This window comes from Pelophylax lessonae, assembly GCF_965119305.1.
Source record: "Pelophylax lessonae genome assembly, chromosome: 1".
NCBI lineage: Eukaryota > Metazoa > Chordata > Amphibia > Anura > Ranidae > Pelophylax > Pelophylax lessonae.
The window spans coordinates 34,161,353-34,185,956 of record NC_138768.1 but is presented as its reverse complement, the minus strand read 5'-3'; the positions used below and the strand labels follow the sequence as shown (position 1 = coordinate 34,185,956).

Sequence of the window (24,604 nt, the reverse complement as noted above, 5' to 3'; positions counted from 1 at the left end):
AGGGGGTCTGAATACTTTCCGTACCCACTGTATATATATATATATTCATGCTTCCATAGAAAATATTGATATATTGAATATTATATGTAGCACTGCCCCCCCAGGGAGCTGCTGAGATTGGATTCCCCTGGGTTACCCATAGCAACAGTCTGTTAAAACGTATCACTTTAACGTTCAGCTCAGACAATGAGCAGTCCAGGGGATTTGGTTTTTGTGTTTTATTTAGGACTGGGATAGGGGAAGGGATGAGTGGGATACTCCAACTATAACTATGCACAAATCTTAAGGACAACTCACTGTAGTGTATGCGGCAAGGCCGCTGCTTCACTTTGCCACAGAAGTGAAGATAGATGAATAGGTTCCTGTTAAAGTTACTCTTCAGGGTCTCAACTTGGCACCCCCTTTGTCACTTTGTGCATGCTAGCCCCTGTCCACTGGCTCTCCCCAAAGTGGTCCCCTTCCTGGGCAGACCCCTGGCAAGCTTCCCGGTACTCGCGGACACTGTTGTTTCTCAGGTTGCTCTGCCACTTGCTCCACTGTCGGTATCCACTGGACCTCCTGGCTCAGCACCACACATCTGGTCCACTAGGCCGACCGCCTGTAACCACTTTCCACACTGACAGGAGGAGAGACAGCTGTCACCCTCCTCCTGGGACCTGGCTTCCCGCCCAAAGACACCCTGTCACATGTGCCCTTGGCTTTTCTGTCCTATACCAGGACGCACTACTCTTGTGCCAACCCACTGGGACAGCCACAAAAGCCTGTGTGTCACTGGCTGGGTTTCCTCCACTGCCCAACAGGCTCCCCTATTGGACACACCGGGGACAATCCCTCAGACAAAGTGAATCACACATGGACACATTTAACAGACCTAACTATTGATCAGGCTCCCCTGATAAGCAGGCAGAGAAAAAACTATGCTTTTCCCAGCACCTACCTAGGAGGGGGCTACATCAACTATGTCCATATTAGCAGCACTTTCAATAAGACCGAATTCCTCCTCTGTCATTCCAAATCCTTTAAATGTCCAGCAACATGCTTTAATATATTCCCAGGGAGTGTTGATGGGGGAAAAAAAGTTTTCAGACGTATAGTCCATAGGTTCTATGGACCTTTGTCCTTTGGACTATACATCTGAAAACTTTTTCCCCCCCCCATCAACACTCCCTGGGAATATCTTATAGCATGTTGCTGGACATTTAAAGGATTTGGAATGACAGAGGAGGAATTCTGTCTTATTGAAAGTGCTGCTAATGTGAACATTGTTTAATATTCAATATATCAATATTTTATCTCTGGTTGTGTACGGGGTGGCTTTGCACATGCCTCCCCGAGCATAGATCTTAAAATGTTATATATGTACGAATAAACTTTACACACAGTACACCAAAACACTGGTTAGGCACACATTTAACCCTCTGATCGCCCTAGATGTTTAACCCCGTCCCAGCCAGTGCCATTAGTACATTTCTGCACTGATCACTGTATTCGAGTCACTGGTTCCCATAAGTGTCAGATTGCCCGCTGCAATTTCACAGGCCCGCTATAAGTCGCTGATCGCCGACATTATTAGTAAAAAATAAATATAAATTTTAGTATATATTCCATAGTTTCAAGACACTATAACTTTTGCACAAAACAATCAATATCCAATTATTGGGATTTATTTTATTTTTTTTTTACCAAAAATATGTATTGGAATGTTAATATTGGCCTAAATTTATGAATAAAATTTGATGATTTACATTTTTTTTTAGCCAGGGGTCAGTAAATTGCGATTTGATGGGTTGCCGACCCCTGGGTTAAAGTGTATGTAACCCCCAGCAATTGGGACTTCTCTCTTGCCAGACCCCCATAAGAGTTTACTAAGGTCTTGAAAAGATAGGAGCACCACACTGGCTTGTGTAGTCCTAAGTGTCGGTTCACACATATGCAATGTCAGACATCGCATGTGAGTCACACGGCACTGCTCTGCAAATCACATGCGATGTCTGTGCGATGCAAATTCGGCCATACAGATTGTATCTCTGAGGACGTTACGGGAAGTGATGAAACGCGTAAGTTTGGAACGCATAGCGTAATTACGTCACGTCAGGTGGCACGCAAGCCGGAAGCTCCGCTCACCACTTTGCAGAGATGACGTGCAGCTCACTACCTGACCGCCGACAGCTGCTTTTTATTACTTGCACTATTTTACCTGCTTTTAACCCACATTGTGGGTAATAAACATTTAATTTTACTACACCATCTGGAGCATTTTCTTCTCCTATATACCCTTGGTTTGCTTGCCCCGGTGAGAGGAGGAACCCTGTACCAGCCCACTGGAAATTTAAAGGGGAACCCAGCCCATGGGGGGGGGGGGGGGCAATTAAGCGTGAACGGTCCTAATGCCATAAGGCATATAGGACCCATTGGATCTGGTAAGTCATTTAATTTACCCACACCACGGTGAAAAAAATCGATGTCACAGAATTTATGGATATCCACTTTTGAGCACCTGCACTTTTGAAGCTACTCGATAAACACTCAAGGACTCAACTCAAGGACTTTATTATTTGAACTGTTTGGGCACAGCAGTCACTTATGCCTCGTATACACACAACGATTATCGGCCGACCGATCGTCCGACTTTTGTCCAGAGTGGTGTTTTGTTGGTTGGAATGTGCCTAGACTGCACACGAATTTTCTCGGCCAACAAAAATCTACTTCAGAAGTGATGTCATGTGATGGTTTACTTTCCGTGTGTTTTTTCTTCTCTGAGCATGCCCAGTCTTGCTCATCAGATTTTTGTCTGCCGAAATCTGTACTGACTGACGGAAAATTAAGTCGGTTGTCGGAAGCATCATACTAACAAGCCGAAAAACTGCTGATCGGACGTTGGGCGAAAATTCACGGCCAATAATCGATGCGTGTGTACGAGGCATTACTTTGGACTTAATATTTTCATATTTGATCATTCGCTATATATTTATTACTACTATATATTCATTTAGAATTGTAAAAGTCACTGATGTAAATTAGGACATTTATCACTTGTCATATATTATTTGCTTATTTTTCTATTAATTTGTCAGTTTAGTGAACCATTATTTGATTTCACCACTAGGGTTTCACTCAGCAAGCGCTGTAGCTGGCCTTATTATTAAGGCTAAATTTTCATTTATCTCCTTACTCTATAGCTGCTGCTGCACCTTATACTTTAAATATTATAATTGCTAAAATACTCCTTGGCGCGAGGAATATACCTTGGTATATGTTTTCACACATACAGATTGTATGGCTAAATTTGCATTGCATTCGGACCAAAGACGCACAGGAGCCTTTTTTTGGTCCGCACCAGAAACGGATCACACTTATGCGATCTGATTCCTATCCGAACTGATAGTTCGCACTGCGATATGCAAACTAATCTGGGGGTGTCGTTAACTTTGTATTGACACTCCCAGCAGTTTGCATATGGCAGTGTGAACTGCCTGCGAGTCGGGTGCGATGCGAGAACCCGCAGTGGATTAGAGGGGTTCCTGGATCGCACCAATGTGAACCGGCACTAAAAGATCTGTATTTTGCAACAGCGAGCGCTTTTTGGGGGCTCAGCACTCCCCCCTTCATCGGGGTTAAAACCAAATTCATCGTATCCACAGTGCATACTATCTGGTTTCTAGCCCTGATGAAGGGGGTGTGCTGAGCCCCCTAAACACATTGGCTGTTGTAAAGTATAAATATTTTCAGCGACTATACAAGCTGGTGTTGCTTGACCATATTTTTAAGACTTTAACCACTTAAGCCCCGGAAGATTTTACCCCCTTCCTGACCAGGGCCTATTTTGCGATTCGGCACTGCGTGACTTTAATGGACAATTGCGCGGTCGTGCGACGCTGTACCCAAACTAATTTGATGTCCTTTTTCCCATGAACAGAGCTTTCTTTTGGTGGCATTTGATCACCTGTGCGATTTTTTGATCATGCGCTATAAACAAAAAAAGAGCGTCAATTTTGCAAAAATAACAATATTTTTCACATTTTTTTTATATGAAATTCCCCCCAAAAAAAAAATCAAAAATCAAAATTTTTTAAAATTTTCGGCTAATTTGTTTTATGCTACATAATATGTTTGGTAAAAAAAAAAAAAAAAAAAAAAAAAAAAAAAAAAAAAAATCGCAAAAAGCGTATTTTGGTTGGTTTGCGCAAAAGTTATCGCGTTTACTAACAAAGGGAAAGATTTTTGTCATTTTTGTTGTTTTTAACGCGTAATGGCAGCGATCTGCGATTTTTTTTGCGGTACTGCGACATTGCGGCGGACAGATCGGACCCTTGACTGACATTTTTGACACTTTTGGGGTTACCAGTGATATTTCTACAGTAATCAGTGCTATACATATGCACTGTTACTGTAAAATTACACTGGCAGTGAAGGGGTTAACTTTTTTGAGAGGGAGGGGCTATGTGTGTCCCTAGGGGCGTGATTCTAACTGTGATTGGCTGTGGCTTGAGATGTATGAACAGTGATCAACCGTTCTACATAGTAGAACCGTATGATCATCATTCATACACCGGGGAGAATGACAGGCGGCTTGTTTACATTAGCCGCCTGCCTTTCTCCCTCTACCCCGACGATCGCCGAGTGACCGGCGGACATCGGGTCCGCCGGTCACACGCACGGGGGGGGTCCGTGACCACTCGGGAGCGGGGGCGCATGCTCGCTCCCTAGACCCTCACATGCTAGCGACGTAGACCTACGTCACTCTGCCTGTGAGGGGCTGACCGCCACAGTAAATAGTCGTGCGGCGGTTGGCAGGTGGTTAATAAAGTCCAACTTTGAACACAATAAACTTACCACAGTTCTACTTTCCTTTACCCCAAAAGCACCCCTCCCCTGCTTGTTTACATGCCAGGGAAATCTAGCTTCTGTTGTACTTCCAGGCCACTCAGATACCAGCCCTACAGATCTCATAGCCCCCCAGCACTATGCTAGTGTCTCTGCTTCTCTCTCCTCCTGGCCATTTACAAAACCAAACCTGGGGCTGTGTTTTGTGACTGGCCAGGAGGAGAGGGTGCCGAGACACAACCGCCGCTCTGGTGAAATCGGGCCTGCAGCACTTACATCTGAGCTTCCTGGATGTACAGCAGGAAGCTCTACGAATCCCCATTGTAGGGACCTTCCCCCCCCCCCCCCCACTTTGAAGAAATTTCCCCTCACTCCCTGCTGTGTTTTGGGGGCAGAAAGTAAAGGAGAACATCCTCAGCGGGGCACAGGCGTCAATAAATACCCGGTAAGGGATTTTAACCTCATCGCGCTTGTCACTAATGGTGAGTGATTGTGTTACCTGCTTTGTAAGAGCGTCCGCTACCAGCCGAATGGCTTCTCCTCTGGCTTTGGCTTTTGCTAGGATGGCATTTGCTTCACCTGTTGGTAAGACACAGAAGCTTTATAAAACAGGGCACAGCATTGATAGAAGGCAGCAGAGATCACATTGCATATTGTGACACATCATTTCAGATCTTTCAGTAATCCATCACATGAAATCTCAGAGCCGCAAAGCCAGTGCTGGAGGACTTTCTTCTGCTAGAGGCTACGATAACCCCAGCATGTGTCACTGCAGGTACCATTTCAATAGAGGACTAAATGGCAAAAGATCTCAATCTCAGAATATCTATATATAGATCTATATCTATCTATATCTACAATGCATTGTGAAAGTATTCGGCCCCCTTGAACTTTTTTACCTTTTGCCACATTTCAGGCTTCAAAGATATAAAACTGTAATTTTTTGTGAAGAATCGACAACAAGTGGGACACAATCATGAAGTGGAACGAAATTTAATGGATATTTCAAACTTTTTTAACAAATAAAAAACTGAAAAATTGGGCGTGAAAAATTATTCAGCCCCCTTAAGTTAATACTTTGTAGCGCCACCTTTTGCTGCGATTACAGCTGTAAGTCGCTTGGGGTATGTCTCTATCAGTTTTGTTGCACATCGAGAGAATGACATTTTTGCCCATTCCTCCTTGCAAAACAGCTCGAGCTCAGTGAGGTTGGATGGAGAGCGTTTGTGAACAGCAGTTTTCATTTCTTTCCACAGATTCTTGATTGGAATCAGGTCTGGACTTTGACTTGGCCATTCTAACACCTGGATATGTTTATTTGTGAACCATTCCATTGTAGATTTTGCTTTATGTTTTGGATCATTGTCTTATTGGAAGACAAATCTCCGTCCCAGTCTCAGGTCTTTTGCAGACTCACTTTTGAAGAAAAGCAGGCCCAAACCATGATGCTGCCACCACCATGTGTGACAGTAGGGATGGTGTGTTCAGGGTGATGAGCTGTGTTGCTTTTACACCAAACATAACGTTTTGCATTGTTGCCAAAAAACGGAATTTTTGTAAAATCTTACCTGTAAAATTCCTTTCTCTGAGTCCTCCGACAGTCGCCGCCTCTTCATATTCGTCACATATGGGGTATTAGACTTTGCTCCGAAGGAGTAGCTAGGCAACAGAATATGTTAACAATAAAGCTTTAACATATCCCACCCTCAAGGGGTGGTCCCCTCAGTCAATACCCTCCTACTTCCTGCAACCATAACTCAGTTTTAGTGGAATAGCAGTAGAGTATACATTCAAACCCCAAAAGAGGGGCGGGGGCGGCGACTGTCGGAGGACTCAGAGAAAGGAATTTTACAGGTAAGATTTTACAAAAATTCCGTTTTCTCTTACGTCCTCCGACAGTCGCCGCCTCTTCATATTCGTCACATATGGGGACGTCCCAAAGCAGTGCAAACATGAGGGGTATGAAACGCATCCGCGCCGAAAGGCAACGCAGTCTCCACATCAAAGAAAGGAACCTTACCAAAGGAAGGAAACCAGCTGGGCAACAGCAAAAATAAGTGCTCAACAGGAGCAACAACCCAGGAAAAGACAAAAAACCAGGGGATACAAAAAAAACTATCCCAACAGCCAGGAGTCCCCAACAAGGGACCCTATGGAACAGCCGCACTAAGAACCTTGCGGCCAAAGGAAACATCCGCCGATGCCTGAACATCTACTTTGTAGAATTTTGTGAAAGTGTGCACGGTCGACCAAGTCGCCGCCTTACACACCTGGGCTACAGAAGCCCCATGACGGCAGGCCCAAGACGTACTCAGAGATGGCATAGGCCTGTTCAATGGTCTGCCTGATCCATTTGGCGATGGTGGAGGCCGAAGCCGCCATGCCCTTCCGAGGACCCTCTGGAAGAACAAACAAGGAGTCCGTCTTACGAAAAGACTCAGTCGATTTAAGGTAAACCCTTATCGCCCGAACAACATCCAGAGAGTGCAATCTCACTTCCTTTGGATGTTTAGGCTTCGTGCACAACGAAGGTAAAACAATATCCTCGTTAAGATGGAATTCCGAAACTCGTTTCGGCAGAAAAGAAGGATTAGGTCGCAAGACCACCTTATCCAAATGAACAACCAGGTACGGAGACTTGCAGGACAAAGCCGCCAGTTCCGACACTCTGCGAGCCGAAGTGATCGCCACCAAAAAGGCGACCTTTTTGGACAACATAGACAACGAGATCTCCCTGATCTGTTCAAAAGGAGCACGTTGTAACGCAGATAGAACGAGATTCAAGTCCCAAGGGGGCAAAGGATCCCTCCTAGGAGGAACCAGATGCCGCACACCCTGAATAAAAGTGCCAACCAAGGAGTTGGAAGCCACGGGACGTTGAAACAGAACGGCCAGCGCAGACACCTGACCCTTTATCGTAGCCAGCGCCAAACGCTGATCGACACCCGTCTGAAGGAAAGACAGCACACGGGAAACCGAGTACGTGCGGGGTGAAAACCCCCTGGACTCACACCAGGCAAAATAGGCCTTCCAAGTACGGTAATAAACCTTTCCCGAGGAAGACTTCCTCGCGTTGATCAAGGTATGAACAACCTCTGGAGAGAGACCCTTCTCCTTCAGGACCTCGGTCTCAACAGCCAGGCCGTCAAAGCCAGCGACTGTAAAGCAGGATGGTAAATCGGTCCTTGAGACAGTAGATCGTCCCGAAGAGGCAGACGCCAGGGGGCGTCGACCGCCAGATTCACGAGGTCTGCGTACCAGGACCGGCGAGGCCAGTCCGGTGCCACAAGAATCACCGTGCTGCGTTCCGAGTGTAACCTGCGAAGGAACCTGGACAGCAACTGAATCGGTGGAAACGCGGACATCAGCCTGTACTGCGTCTGCCCGAGGGTCGCGCGTCCTTGCCACGAACCTCTTCACCTTGTAGTTGAGGCGAGACGCGAACAGGTCCACATCTGGAAGACCCCACTTCGCGCACAACATCTGGAAGACAGCCGGATGGAGAGACCATTCCCCCTGATCCAGGGTCTGGCGACTCAGATAGTCCGCCTGCCAGTTCTCCACTCCCGGAATGTGAACCGCCGTTATCGCCGGGACATGAGTCTCGGCCCAAGACAGAATGTCGGCCACTTCTCGAGCCGCTCGGGCACTCCTGGTGCCCCCTTGGTGGTTGATGTAGGCCACCGCCGTGGCATTGTCCGTCTGCACCCGAACCGGGCAGCCCTGCAGCCGGTCCGTCCAGCGATGAAGACAGAGCCTTATCGCACGCAATTCCAGAATGTTGATCGGGAGGGAAGACTCCCCCTCCGACCAGGTCCCCTGGGCGGACAGAACGCCCAGAACACCACCCCAGCCCGACAGGCTGGCATCCGTGGTGATTATCGTCCACGAGATCGGACGAAACGACTTGCCCCCGGACACCAACGGGGACTGGAGCCACCACAGAAGGTTTTCCCTGGTGCGATGACTCAACGAGATCTGAAGATCCAGAGATTGAGGTCGCCCGTCCCACTTGGACAAGATCTCCGCCTGGAGACCCCGCGTGTGAAACTGCGCGAAAGGAATCGCCTCGAAAGCCGAGACCATCAATCCCAGACATCTCATACACGTCCGCAGAGACGAGTTCGGAACGTCCCTGAGGGACCTGACTTCCTCCTGAAGAGTCCTGAGTTTGTCTTCCGGCAGGAAGACCTTCGCCTGCACCGAGTCCAGTATCATTCCCAGATAGGGAAGACGAACCGACGGACTCAGTGTCGACTTTGGAACATTTATCGTCCAACCGAACTCCTGCAGAGTTTGCATCGTGACAGACAGGTCCTTCTCCAGACCCTGACTGGTCGCAGACCGAATCAGAATGTCGTCCAGATACCCCAGGACAGAAATGCCCTGGGCCCTCAATAATGCCAGAACCAGTGCAAGCACCTTGGTGAAGACCCGCGGAGCCGAGGCGAGCCCAAAGGGCAACGCCACGAACTGGTAGTGATCCTCCGCAATGGCAAATCGAAGGTATCTCTGATGACCCTCGAATATGGGGATGTGAAGATACGCATCCTTCAAATCGATGGAGGCCATGAATTCCCCCGGAACCAGGGCAGCCACCACCGAGCGCAGGGATTCCATGCGGAACTTGCGAACCCGCACAGAGCGGTTCAGAGCTTTCAAGTCCAGAATCGGACGAACCTTGCCCTCCTTTCTGGGCACGGTGAACAGATTGGAATAAAACCCCCGAAATCTGTCCCGATGAGGCACCGGAACCACCACTCCCTGAGCCCTCAGGTCCCGCACCGCCAGGCGCAGATCCCGCAGGCGCTCTGGAGACAGTTGCAGATTAGAGGGAAAAAATCTGCTCTCCGGCCGAGAGAGAAACTCGATCTTGTAACCAGATCAAACGATTTCCAGAACCCATCTGTCCCGCACACGGGCCAACCAGGGCTGAAGAAAACCGAACAAGCGTCCCCCCACCCCAAAACTGGGTGAGGGCGCCCCTTCAGGCCGAACTGTCATGGGCCGCAGGTCCGGATTGGCCGGACTTCTGTTTCCCAGACCAGGTTTCTTCTGAGAGCCCTGGCCTGAACGGTTTGCCCTTGTAGTGCGGCCGAAAGGCACGAAAGGACCCCTGAGGGGGCCGAAAATTCGCATGCTTCTTCCCAGAAGCCCCCTTAGCCTTGGGGAAATGGGGCAAGAGAGTGCTCTTACCCCCGGTGATCCCCTTAATCAACACATCCAGGGACTCCCCAAAAAGGCGAGACCCATCATAAGGCAGATTGGCTAAGGTTTTACGTGAAGATTGGTCCACCGACCAACATTTCAACCAAACCAGGCGGCGAGACAACACCGCCACGCTGTGCACACGTGCAGCCAACGGAATCAGGTCCAGGTCCGCATCACACAGATACATGACACCCTGGTGGATCTGATCCACCATGTCCAGGGTCGCCGCCGAGGCCGAATCGGCCACTAGGACGCGCCTAAGCATCTGCGTCCAACTTGCGATCGCCTGGGCCGCCATGAGAGAAGCAAATAGAGCCTTAAGCATAGAACCCGTAACAGAATAAGTATGACGGGCAAGAGACTCCAGTCTCCTATCCGTGGCATCATGGAAAACAGGGGATCCCTCTGCAGGAATCGCAGTGGCTTTGTTCAAAACCGCAATTGCATGATCCACTGGCGGAGGCACACACCACCGTTCATCAGTGGCAGGGGAGAAAGGATAACGCAGCTTGAATTTACTTGGTACCGCAAAAGGCTTGCGCAGATCGCGCCATTGATCCTTTACAGCGCGCTGAAAATCAGCATTGCAGGGAAAAACCTGCGGCGTCCTGCGTTTTCTCTGCGTCCCATAAGCCGCCAAGGCAGCGGGGGGACACACTTCGTCCTGCAAACGTAGCGTCTGCTTAATGGAAGCAATCAACTCATCCATGATTGCAAGCTCTTCAGGCGAGCCAGGGGGAGAATTATCAACCCCCTCAACCTCAGCCTCTACCTCAGACCCCACTAGATCAAGAGAGGAGCGGGACCCCGATAGGGGGGTCCCTGCCAGAACAGCCCCATCACCTTCACCCTCAGAATCGGAGGACAGAGCAACTCTGGGCCGTTTAGTAGATTGAGCAGCCACCAGCATTTGCACCTGGGCAGCAAGGCCAGCCACAATAGTGGCTAAATCCCCCCCTGGGGGGGAAACAGCGGTCCCCTGGCTTTCCACCAATACTGTGGGAAACTTGCCCTCCTGAGAATCCATTGCCCCTGTACGCCAGACAACCAAGGGTTAACTGCCCCCTTTCAGCAAGCGCAGCCCACCGCACACACTCAGGCACAATGAGACCCCCACAGGGAATATACAGACTGAATACAGGCAATGGACAACAGGAATAGAAGGATAAAACCTGAGGAGACCCCGCTGCTGCTGCTGCCGCCTCGACCGGTGTTCCAGGAAAGAGGAAGTGATGCTGCCAGGGCGCTCTATGTAAGCCTATGGAGGCTACAAGAAAATGGCCGCCGTGCATGTAAACCATGCGGCCGGAGCGGGCGCCGGTAAAATGGCGTCGTTTGGCGCCGAAATCGCCGCTCCACAGTGCATAAAAACACACACAATTTCATCCCATTATATGGATACATGTTAGATCGCCGCAGCGATCGCTGTATATGCCCCAACATGCCATTAAAAACATGCCCCACAGCACACAGCTTCCCACACTGCCCAGCCTGACACACACAGTGTCATACAGCTCCCCCCCCCCCCTTGCAGCCCACAGCATGCAGCCGAGAGATAGGGAGACAAGCAGTGTGATTTAAAGGCAGGTTACACAGTCCCAGACTGAGACCCCCCCCAGACAGACAGGTCCCCACATAGACACACTTACCTCATATGGCGTGGGGAACCCGCACAGGCGAACAAGCCGCTGCACATGAGGCAGGGAGAGTCGCAATTCAAGACGCACACAATGGCGGTTAAGAAACCGCACAGCGTCCGGTGAGGTAGCCACCTCACCAATCATCCCTGCACCGAACAGGGATGGGTCGTTCACCGTGCCAGGAGCGTTACCTGGCTGAACGCTCGATGGCAGACTGGGAAGCCACTGACCCACGATCTGCGATCAGGGGGATCAGCCCGAGACCCAGTCCGCATGATCCTCTTCGTCTGAAGAACTAACTAATGCTGACAAAAACAACAGCTAAGTAAAGGTAGAGAAAAAACTCAAATAAAATATTAAAAAGAAGAAAGAGTCTGGGACAAAAAGTCCCAGCACAGAGAGAGCCAGCCACTCCTGACAAGCTAGACATTAAAACTGAGATATGGTTGCAGGAAGTAGGAGGGTATTGACTGAGGGGACCACCCCTTGAGGGTGGGATATGTTAAAGCTTTATTGTTAACATATTCTGTTGCCTAGCTACTCCTTCGGAGCAAAGTCTAATACCCCATATGTGACGAATATGAAGAGGCGGCGACTGTCGGAGGACGTAAGAGAAAGTTTGATTTTGGTTTCATCTGACCAGAGCACCTTCTTCCACATGTTTGGTGTCTCCCAGGTGGCTTGTGGCAAACTTTAAACAACACTTTTAATGGATATCTTTAAGAAATGGCTTTCTTCTTGCCACTCTTCCATAAAGGCCAGATTTGTGCAGTATACGGCTGATTGTTGTCCTATGAACAGAGTCTCCCACCTCAGCTATAGATCTCTGCAGTTCATCCAGAATGATCATGGGCCTCTTGGCTGCATCTCTGATCAGTCTTCTCCTTGTATGAGCTGAAAGTTTAGAGGGATGGCCAGGTCTTCGTAGATTTGCAGTGGTCTGATAATCCTTCCATTTCAATATTATCGCTTGCACAGTGCTCCTTGGGATGTTTAAAGCTTGGGAAATCTTTTTGTATCCAAATCCGGCTTTGAAATTCTCCACAACAGTATCTGGGACCTGCCTGGTGTGTTCCTTGTTCATCACGATGCTCTCTGTGCTTTAAACGGACCTCTGAGACTATCACAGTGCAGGTGCATTTATACGGAGACTTGATTACACACAGGTGGATTCTATTTATCATCATTAGTCATTTAGGTCAACATTGGATCATTCAGACAGAGATCCTCACTGAACTTCTGGAGAGAGTTTGCTGCACTGAAAGTAAAGGGGCTGAATAATTTTGCACGGCCAATTTTTCAGTTTTTTATTTGTTAAAAAAGTTTGAAATATCCAATAAATTTCGTCCTACTTCATGATTGTGTCCCACTTGTTGTTGATTCTTCACAAAAAATTACAGTTTTATATCTTTAGGTTTGAAGCCTGAAATGTGACAAAAGGACGAAAAGTTCAAGGGGCCGAATACTTTCGCAATGCACTGTATATCTATATCTACACACACACACACACACACACACATATATATATACACAGTACATATACACTAAATTAATAATTAATGCAGGCCCGAGGGGGGATCCCCAGTCCTCTCATGATCTGCTGCTATGTAATACTTAGCTCTCCTGTCATAATATTGCCCACTCAAATCTGCAGCATTCACCTCCCGCCATGCCATTTTGTAATATTAAATCCAAAATCCACCAAACCTTCTCTGTGTGTCCTACACAACCTATGCCAAAAAAACTGAATTTTTGTAAAATCTTACCGTAAAATTCCTTTCTCTGAGTCCTCCGACAGTCGCCGCCCACTCATACAGTCTTCACCAATGGGGTATGGACTTCCTCTCCTTAGGAGTAGCTAGGCAAAAGACTTGTTAAAACAAAAGCATTTACATAGACACACCCATGGGGGCTGTCCCACTGGTCCAATACCCCCCCCCCCCGCAATAGCCATCCCAACTCAGTTTGGTAGCAAGCAGTTAAGTGTATAAGAACCCCAAAAGAGGGGCGGCGACTGTCGGAGAACTCCGAGAAAGGAATTTTACGGTAAGATTTTACAAAAATTCCGTTTTCTCTTACATCCTCCGACAGTCGCCGCCCACTCATACAGTCTTCACCAATGGGGATGTCCCAAAGCAGTGTAGACATGAGGGATGGGAAACACAACCATCAGAAAAAGGCAACGCAGTACCCATATCAGAGAAAGGAACCTTACATGAACAGCAAGGGAACCTTCTGGGCAACAAAAAAGCTCAACAGGAGCAACAACCCAGGAAAGCAAAAAACCAAGGGGATAAACAACCCCAACAGCCAGGGACCCTCATAAAAACTGGGTCCCCTACTGGACGGCCGCACAGAGAACTTTGCGGCCAAAGGAGGCATCAGCTGATGCCAGAACATCAATTTTGTAGAATTTGGAAAAAGTGTGCACTGACAACCAAGTCGCAGCCTTGCACACCTGGGCCACCGAAGCCGGATGCCGGAGGGCCCAGGACGTACTCACCGATCTGGTAGAGTGCGCCTTGACAGGGAAGGGTGGTACCCGTTGAATAGGCCTGAACAATTGTCTGTCTGATCCATTTTGAAATGGTCGCCGCAGATGCAGCCATACCCTTCCGAGGTCCCTCAGGAAGGACAAAGAGAATCCGATTTCCGAAAGGATTCAGTCGAGAACAGGTAAACCCTGATCGCCATGACAAAATCCAAAGAATGCAAGGCAATCTCTTTAGGATGCTTAGGATTCACACAGAGCAAAGGTAAGACAATGTCCTCATTGAGGTGAAATTCCGAAACCACCTTTGGAAGAAAGGACGGGTTAGGACGCAAGACCACCTTATCCCCATGAACCACCAGGTAAGGGGAGCGGCAAGACAACGCCGCCAACTCCGACACTCTGCGAGCAGAAGTGATCACTATCAGAAAGGCAACATTTTTAGATAGCAACGAAATTTCCCTGATGTTTTCAAACGGGGAACGTTGTAACACGGACAGAACCAAGTTCAATTCCCATGGAGGCAGAGGCTCCATTCTAGGAGGGGCCAAGTGACGCACACCTTGAATGAAGGTGCGAATCAAAGAATTAGACGCCACAGGGCGCTGAAAAAGAACAGCCAGTGCAGACACCTGGCCCTTAATCGTGGCCAACGCAAGGCGCTGGTCCACACCAGACCAGGAAAGCCAACACTCTCGCCACCGAGTATGAACGAGGAGAGAAACCCCTGGACTCACACCAGGCAAATATAAGCTTTCCACGTTCGGTAATAAATCTTACCAGACGAGGCTTTTCTAGCCTTGATTAAAGTAGGAATGACCTCTGAGGAGAGACCCTCGTCTCTCAGGACCTGGCTTTCAACAGCCAAGTCGTTAAAGCCAGCGACTGTAAAGCAGGATGAAAGATCGGTCCCTGAGACAGCAGATCTTCCCGCATTGGCAGCCGCCATGGAGGTTCGACAGCCATGTGAACGATGTCCGCGTACCAGGACCGGCGTGGCCAGTCCGGCGCCACCAGAATCACCAGTGTTTGTTCCTAGGCCAACCTGCGAAGGAACCTGGACAACAACTGAATCGGAGGAAAGGCATAGATCAGACGATACTGATGCCAAGGCACTACCAACGCATCCGAGGCGTCTGCCAGAGGGTTGCGCGTTCTTGCCACGATCCTTTCCACCTTGTGGTTTAGCCGAGACGCGAACAGATCCACATCCGGGGATCCCCACTTCGCACACAGCATTAGAAATACCTCCGGATTCAGGGACCATTCCCCCTGGTCCAGGGTCTGGCGGCTCAGATAATCGGCCTGCCAATTCTCCACACCCGGAATGTGAACTGCCAAGATCGCCGGGACATGAGTCACGGCCCAAGAAGGGAATACTGGTCACCTCCTGGGCCGCCCGGGCACTTCTGGTGCCCCCTTGATGGTTGATGTATGCCACCACAGTGGCATTGTCCGTCTGCACCAGTACAGGATGGCCCTGAAGACGATCCGACCAATGGAGCAGGCACAGCCTGATTGCTCTCAATTCCAATATGTTTATCGGAAGGGAGGATTCCTCCTCCGACCAAGTGCCCTGGGCAGACAGGTTGCCCAGGACGCCACCCCAGCCCGACAGGCTGGCATCTGTGGTAATCACCGTCCACAGTAACGGCCGGAAGGACTTCCCTTCCGAAACAGCAGGGGACTTGAAAGATTGTATTAATATGCCTTATGATTTTTCAGATACATATTTTAGTTTATGCCCATCCTGTGATAAAATGTGGCCCCCTCGCATTTACATATTAACGAGCTAACACTGAAAACCATTCATCCACCTTGGTCAGCAGACAGCTATGTTTTGCATTTAGACGACATGTAAACACCTGTTCATTCATTCATTGGGACACTTGACAAAGTTAAGTCTGCGCATGGAAATTACGGACACCACCTAAACAATTGACAATTGCTTACATTAACACATGACAAGCTGAACACAGACGGACCGATACTATAACAAGACACCCCATATTGACACAGATGTATAGGACACAAAATCCTTTTCATGTAACTGTTTCTATGAGTGATGTTGTACTGTTCAATTGACTTACGATTGTTTCAAGCAGTTTCTGCTGCCGAAATATCCTTTAAATGGGAGCACGAAACTTGAAATAAACAGTTGTGACTGCACTAAGTTTGAGTGCTGTGTGTCGTCATAACTCCCAGCTGGATGGAGGGTGAATCCATTATCTATTGGGGGAGGGTAGAAACTGAAGGACTGTAATATCATCGTGATTGCCTCCTGACGAGAATTGAGCTAACAGTTTTGGTGTCAGAAAGTGAGATCTGCCAAAAACACAGTATGGGGTAAGTGATTATATTTTCTATTATTATTATTACTACCCTATACTGTCAGAGCAGATAAACGGTACCCAGTTAACCGCTAATTTTAGCAACTCCCGGGAATCTGAAATTCCCAAAGATGGGGTTTGATACTCCAGCGCTTGGAGCGCCAAAGATAAAATGGGGTCTGGAACCCGGTTACAAAGCAGTACTGTGTGTGATGGTGAATTCCCCCTCCAAAACCTTGTATATATTTGTATAGACACTTAAGTGTATTTAGTCGTTATACAAGATTGCATGCCATTGTATAGATGTATGTGGAGATTGTATGTGATATTAAGCTGAGCTTGAAGGTATAGTCTTGCCCACCAAGGATAGTTAATCAGCAGACCATGAGTTGGATATGTATAAATCTGATTATTTAGGCGCAGGAAACCACATAAATTGGGAAACTAGGTTTTTCCAATAAAGTATAAAACACTGATGTCACTACCCATAGAGATATAAACCTTCAAACTCAGCTGATCTCACTTTGTATTCTGAGCTTAAGATAATGGGAAATTTTCAAGGTAAGGAGAATTCCGAGAAAATGATGAAATTTACGTTTAGGAAGATTGTATGAAAATTGTATAGTGTATGGGCAACCTTAGATCCATGAATCGTTATGTTGTGTTCGTTTTAACACTATTCCTAAAGGTGCTGTATCAAGCAAAGCATTTCATAACACTAAATGAATATTGGTTGCATAATAATTTGTTTTGTGGTTATTACTTATGTTTTAAAAGTGATGTGATTTTGCCATACTATGCTGGTCATGGCAGCTTTTAGAAGCAAGGAAATATATATTTGGTGTGTAAAGTGTGACCTTAAGGACTAAAATTGTATTTCTATCCTTAAAAATCGTAAGCAATTTTGAACTTTCATCATTAAGGTTTTGTGTCACCAACTTTTCTTTCTTTATCACTGGCTTTTAAAAAAAAATATATATATTTTCTAAGTGTCTTTTTAGCAAACAAACCCCCCCCCCCCACCTCTTTCGGTCTGTGACACAGGTAACTGCAAAGGGATTGTAAAGAGTTGTATTGTCATACAAATTAACGATCAGTTTTGCCTTGTAGAGAAAACAATTTTTAAGGAATGTTCCGAATTGCTAAAGAATGGGTGACGTATGGGTTCTTATATTCAAATGAGAAATTACTAATGTTTTGAGCTGCTCATTTTTTTTCAACCATGGTGAACAATAATAATTTTTTTTCTTTAAGTTTATGGTATACCATTGCATAACAAAAAATATAGAAATCCACGTGGTAATAATTAATTTGACGTCAACAATTTTTGGTATTAGAAAAGTGCACTGTTAGGAAGGAAATGTTTGATATGCTTACTGTATGCTCAATTCCTCTAACCGTTGGTTTATTTTTAGGAGGAAAAGTAAAATGTTTTGTTACTAAACCTTTCTTGATGCTTATTCCTCAGATAAGTGAAATTTGAGATTTTCAGAACGACCAAGCAGAGCCTTCAACAACAACCAACCTCATGGGAGTATTGTTTCCAAATAGATTTTTTTTCTGATTGATTAGACTGTTTTTATGGGTGTTAGAAAGTTTTTATTTATTGGGTGTCAGATATTTGATGTGTTCTAAATTTGACATATATGAGCTCTGGCATAAATGAGGTGCTATGCTTTAGATAATTAAGCATCTCTGGTCTTTTTTTTAGAGTTTTCCTTTGGTATATTGGTACATACTTTTGTATTCTGGTGCTAAACACTAATTTTTGAATTTATGCACTTATGCTTTTACTACCTTTTCTCTTGACAAGATTATTGGTATGGGATAATGTGCTCAGGCAGATACTGTAGTACAACTCTTATATTATAATCTTGGATACAAATGAAATTTTACAGATTTGTGTACATATACCATATGTAACTCTGGAAACTAGTGAGACGATTGTCATTTATATGTCACAGCACGTTATCAGATGTGCAGTATGTGAAATCTGTATTGTTAAATAGTAGAATAGAAAGCTGTCATTCAAAAAAAAAAAAATAGGATGGAAGTGGTTGGCTTGTTGATAGTATGCTAAGAATTAAAATGAATTTATGCCAGCGTTACTACTCTGATAAAATTTTAAAGGTAACCTCCTGCGGTGAATTCAATTAGTTGATCTCTTTTCATCCTGAAAGGGACTCACTGCCCAGGTTTTGCATATGAATGGTCCTTGAAGTCAGATTTTGTGTCTCCAAGGCTATTTGGGTTTCAATTTCCTGTTCAGGTGTCACCAAGCAATTGTGCAATCTCTTATAAATTTATGTTTGCATGAGTACTGACTTCTAGCTGTTTTGTGTGTCTCTATGTGTCCATGTACACAAGACAGCTTGAATTTCACTCCCTGTTGTTCAGTGATCACAGCATCTTAGCCATGCAAGGGATACTCAGTTCTAGGTAGCTTCCTGCTTGGGTGAGTCAGAGGACTGCAATTTAACCCATCTCCACCTTTGGAGGAATACAAGGCAGTTCAACCCCTCCAAGGGCCCTCACCATTGTTGCATGTGTAGACATGCTGTGTTCTCCCAAAACAGTGCCATTAAGTATCCTTCCTGTTACCTGCCTTCCTGTAGGCCCTAAACCTCAGTGCTGCGAGTAGTTTCACTAGCATTTATTTTTGCTGCCTGTCTATAGGCCAGAAGCCCAGTGGCGCAAAATACTCCTGCCATTCTTGTAAAACTTGTATTTTTTGTCTCTGTACTTACCTGCTATTCTTGCTAAAGTCAGAATGACTTCAGACCCGTCTCAACCCCATGAGTCCATTTATTCTCATATCTAGAGATTTTGCAAGAGGAATATGTGGTAATTAAAAAATTAAACAGTGATTATGGTGATCTCTCGCTCTCGTTTCCTTTGCCAACAGGTGCACCAACCCACCCATTCAAGCCTGGTGACAGAATCCTGGTGAAGGCCCCTCCATAAGTTGACGTCGCTAGACTGACCCTACGGACCTCCTGCAACGGTTCAAGCAGTGACCAGAACAGCGGTACTGACAGACGACTCCCCGGCTTGGATCCACGCATCGCGACAGACGGAAGCCCCACCCCTGGACCCCACGACAACTTACCGGAGATTGTGACGAGCACCAGCCGAATCATTGGAGATTGTGACGAGCACCAGCCGAATCATTGGAGATTGTGACGACAAGCACCAGACGAATTCCAGCTGGATCTAGACAGACGCATTGGTACAATGCCAGCGGACACCTCTACTCCTGGAAGACGTCGCATTCGTGCGACAGTGGTACGCTTTGTAGCAAGCTGAGCACTAGTAGCCACTGTCTGGTTACTTGCAACATGTGCTCACCACCCGAGAACCTCTCCTCATTTTGCCCTTGCTCACCCCAGGAAAGGAGAGAGACACGAGACATTCATGTCTCCACTTTACAGTCGAAGTCAAGCCGATTGGACACAAAGGACATTGTTTTTTCGTTATAGCCACCAGGGACTTGGTCTGACCGCTCTGAACGAGGGTTGAAAGGGAATTTTTTTCCTCTCATTAAAAAAAACGGGAGGTTTATTTTTTGCCCTTTCCTGGAAAAGGCCTTAGGACATGTTGAAAAATCACATGCCATCGTCAACAGGTGGTATGTGCTGCCATGGTCTATTTGTAGTGACTTTATCGCCATAATAATGGAGTTGGATTTTTCAGGCCATGGACTCTTGCAAGCTATGGCCCTCCCCATTGAACATGTCTGTTTTGATTTGATAGAATTCTAAGAAGTTATATCCCTATGTGCACACAACCAAGTCACCAGCCTACATACACCTTGGAATAATGTCACCTGTTTTGTGCTATTCAGAGACTCTAAGTGATCCCACCGTTATGAATAAGATGGGATCAAAGGTTGGGTTGAAAGATTGTATTAATATGCCTTATGATTTTTCAGATATATATTTTAGTTTATGCCCATCCTGTGATAAAATGTGGCCCCCTTGCATTTACATATTAACGAGCTAACACTGAAAACCATTCATCCACCTTGGTCAGCAGACAGCTATGTTTTGCATTTAGACGACATGTAAACACCTGTTCATTCATTCATTGGGACACTTGACAAAGTTAAGTCTGCGCATGGAAATTACGGACACCACCTAAACAATTGACAATTGCTTACATTAACACATGACAAGCTGAACACAGACGGACCGATACTATAACAAGACACCCCATATTGACACAGATGTATAGGACACAAAATCCTTTTCATGTAACTGTTTCTATGAGTGATGTTGTACTGTTCAATTGACTTACGATTGTTTCAAGCAGTTTCTGCTGCCGAAATATCCTTTAAATGGGAGCACGAAACTTGAAATAAACAGTTGTGACTGCACTAAGTTTGAGTGCTGTGTGTCGTCATAACTCCCAGCTGGATGGAGGGTGAATCCATTATCTATTGGGGGAGGGTAGCAACTGAAGGGCTGTAATATCATCGTGATTGCCTCCTGACGAGAATTGAGCTAACAGGACTGAAGCCACCACAAGAGATCCATTCTGGTTTGGCGACTCAGACACTCATGTCCAAGGACTGAGGTAGTCTGTCCCATCTGGCCAAGATCTCCGCTTGGAGAGACCGCGTGTGAAACTGTGCAAATGGTATCGCCTCGAAGGCCGATATTATCAACCCCAGGGACCGGATACAGGTCCTGAGTGACGAGGATTCGTTGTCCCTGAGGGACCTGACCTCATTCTGCAGGGTCTGGAGCTTGTCCTCCGGCAGAATCACCTTCGCTTGAGCAGAGTCCAGAACCATTCCCAAATAAGGGAGACGAACCGAAGGAGATAATGTCGACTTCTGAACGTTGATGGTCCAACCGAACTCCTGGAGCGTCTGGACCGTAGTGGACAGATCGCGCAGCAGGCTCTGACTGGCACTCGATCTTAACAGGAGATCGTCCAGATAACCCAAGACCGCAATGCCCTGAGCCCGTAACAGGCCCTGAACAGGCGCCAACACCTTGGTAAAGACCCTTGGAGCCGAAGCGAGACCAAAGGGTAACGCCACAAACTGATAATGATCCTCCGCGATAGCAAACCGGAGGTACCTCTGATGACCCTCGAAAACGGGGATGTGTAGATACGCATCCTTCAGGTCGATAGAGGCCTGGAATTCTCCCGGACTCAGAGAGGCCACCACCGAGCAGAGCGATTCCATGCGGAACTTTCGAACGCGCACAAAGCGGTACAGAGCTTTCAAGTCCAGAATCGGACGCACCTTGCCCTCCTTTCTGGGCACAGTGAACAGATTCGAGTAAAACCCCCGAAACCTGTCCCGATGAGGCACCGGGACGATTACCCCCTGAGCGAGGAGATCCTGTACTGCTTGATGCAGATCTTGTAACCGCCCTGGGGTCAAATGAAGATTTGAGGGAAATAATCTATCTGCCGGCCGTGAAAGAAATTCGATATTGTACCCCGATCAAATGATTTCTTGAACCCACCTGTCCTGAACTCGGAGCAGCCAAGGTTGGAGGAAACCGCGCAAACGTCCCCCCACCCCTGAAATGGGTGAGGGCGCGCACCCAAATTGAACGAATTGAATTTTTTTGTGCTGAAAACGTACCCCTCGGCTTATACTCGAGTCAAGGAAAAAAAAGTCCGCTCCAACGGGTTTAAGCTTTAAAAATGGCGCCGCCCGTCGCATACATGTCACCGCGCACGCGCCGCCGCCGCTGGGGAGAGGCCGGGAATAGCCGAAATTATACGAGCGGTGGCGGCGCATACGCAATGACGTGTCGGCGCCGGGCGGCGCCATTTTTAAAATGAAGGCGCCTCTGGAACAGGTAAGTGAAACAGCTTCACTACCTGCCATTATGCAGGGCTGCGGGCATACTACAAGGGATGCAGTGCTGCGGGCATGGTCTACCTGTACCATGCCCACAGCACTGCATCTCCTGTAGTATGCCCACAACCCCGGATCCTCTTGTACCATGCCAGTACCCTGCATTCTCCTGCACCATGCCAGTACCCTGCATTCTCCTGCCCCATGCCAGTGCCCTGCATTCTCCTGCCCCATGCCAGTGCCCTGCATTCTCCTGCACCATGCCAGTGCCCTGCATTCTCCTGCACCATGCCAGTGCCCTGCATTCTCCTGCACCATGCCAGTGCCCTGCATTCTCCTGCACCATGCCAGTGCCCTACATTCTCCTGCACCATGCCAGTTCCCTGCATTCTCCTGCACCATGCCAGTACCCTGCATTCTCCTGCACCATGCCAGTACCCTGCATTCTCCTGCATCATGCCAGTACCCTGCATTCTCCTGTACCATGCCCGCCGCCCTGCATTCTCACCCTAGGGTCCTTATTTTAAATGGGTAATAAAAAATATCAATAATTATCGATATCGACCGATATGAAACACTGATATCGTGATACAGTTTTCAGCCATATCGCCCAGCCCTAGAACCCACCACCACATAGGCGTGGCGGGCAAGTGATTCCAGCCTCCTATCCGTAGGATCCCTAAATACCGGAGAATCTTCGATAGGAACCAAAGTAGCCTTGTTCAATCTGGCTACAGTGTGATCCACTTGAGAAGCCACACACCAGCGTGCAACCGTAGAAGACGCAAAAGGATAGAGAAGTTGAAACCTTTTAGGCACCGTGAAGGTGTGTTTTAAATTGCGCCAGTGCTCACAGTGTGATGAAACTCAGCGGGGCATGGAAAAACCTGCCCCTGCTTGCGGGTTCTGTTTGTACCAAAAGATGACACAATGCCCGGAAGATTGGGCTCATCCTCTAAATGTAGTGTTTCTTTAATGGCAGAAATTAGTGCGTCCATAGCTGCGCGTTCCTCTGGCGTCCCAGGGGGGAATCATCCACCCATGTAACCTCTGCCTCCCCCTCAGACTCTTGCGGGTCCTGAGAAGAGCGAGACCCTGAAAGGGGTACGCTACCTACAGCAACCATGTCACATTCAGAATCAGAAGAAAAAGACAATCTAGGCCTTTTTCTAGCAGCACGTTCAGCCACCAGCACATCCATTTTGGACACCAAAGTCGCCACTACAGCAGCCAAATTAGTCAGAGTAGAGGAATCAGAAGAACTTGAATCCCCCACCAAGGCTAGAGGGAATTTGCTGTCCTGGGATTCCATTGCAAAAAAAAAAAAAAAAAAAAAAGTTTTTTTTTTTTTTTTTTTTTTTAAAGGTATGGCCCTTTAAGTGTGCCACGCACCCCGCAGCACACCGTTACAATGACTGTGGAACACAGAACCCCCCCCCCCCCCCCCCGCAGGGACAAACTTAAGCCAGGAAGATTGCACAATGGAGGAAAGGACAGCAGGACAGAGCCCCACAAGTGTTACCAGCTCCTTTCTGAGTAAAAGAAGGAAGTGATGTCACCGCTGAGACTGAACAGAGGCTGCAGGCTAAGGAAACATGGATGCCTATGCAAAGCAATGGGAGGCTTCGGCAAAATGGCCACTGACATGTGCTCGGAACGATCGTTGCCACACACAAGATGGCGCCGCAAGGCACCAAAATACACTACATGCAAGGCTGTATAAGCGCCCACAGTGAAGCCAGACATGCTGCCCACACCTAAAATGGCGGACCGGCGGTTTTTAACCCCGCAGCGATCGCCGCACGCGTCTGTACCTCCAAGCACCCTCAAGTGACACAGGAGAGGTATCCCCCAAAACCCCACACAGCGCTGGCTGTGAGAGAAAAGACCCCCGCAGGGACCGGGATCAGGGAGCCCAAAAATGCACAGACATGGGGGACACCAAAGACACACAGGACTGCCGACCCCAGACAGAGGCCCCACACAGAGTGTACTTACCTGTACCAGATGGCGTGGGGTGCCTCATATCAAACGGGAAACCGCCCACCCTCAGATGGCAGGGGAGTGCCGTCAGCCAAAAACGCAGGACACCAGTAGTGCACGGACGAACCGTGGCTGTGTCCGGTGAGGTAGCCACCTGAGGACAGGGATGGATCGTTTGTGAGGCCAGGGCGAACGCATAGCCTATTAAACGCTCGATGGCGGGCTGGGATTCCATCTGACCCTCTGTCCTGGAGAACCAGGACGGTCAGTCCGATTCCCAGCTCCGCAAACGCCGTCTTCA

The 24,604-nt window shown here is 47.6% G+C and overlaps 1 protein-coding gene across 1 annotated transcript in view; it reads right to left on the bottom strand.

The window, feature by feature from the left end:
- STOML2 (stomatin like 2) overlaps nucleotides 1–24,604 on the bottom strand; it is a 71,857-nt gene that overhangs the window by 2,556 nt on the left and 44,697 nt on the right. The window contains exon 8 of the mRNA XM_082256405.1: nucleotides 5,324–5,403. Coding sequence (XP_082112531.1) covers nucleotides 5,324–5,403 — 80 coding nt within the window. The remainder of the gene's footprint in view (nucleotides 1–5,323; nucleotides 5,404–24,604) is intronic.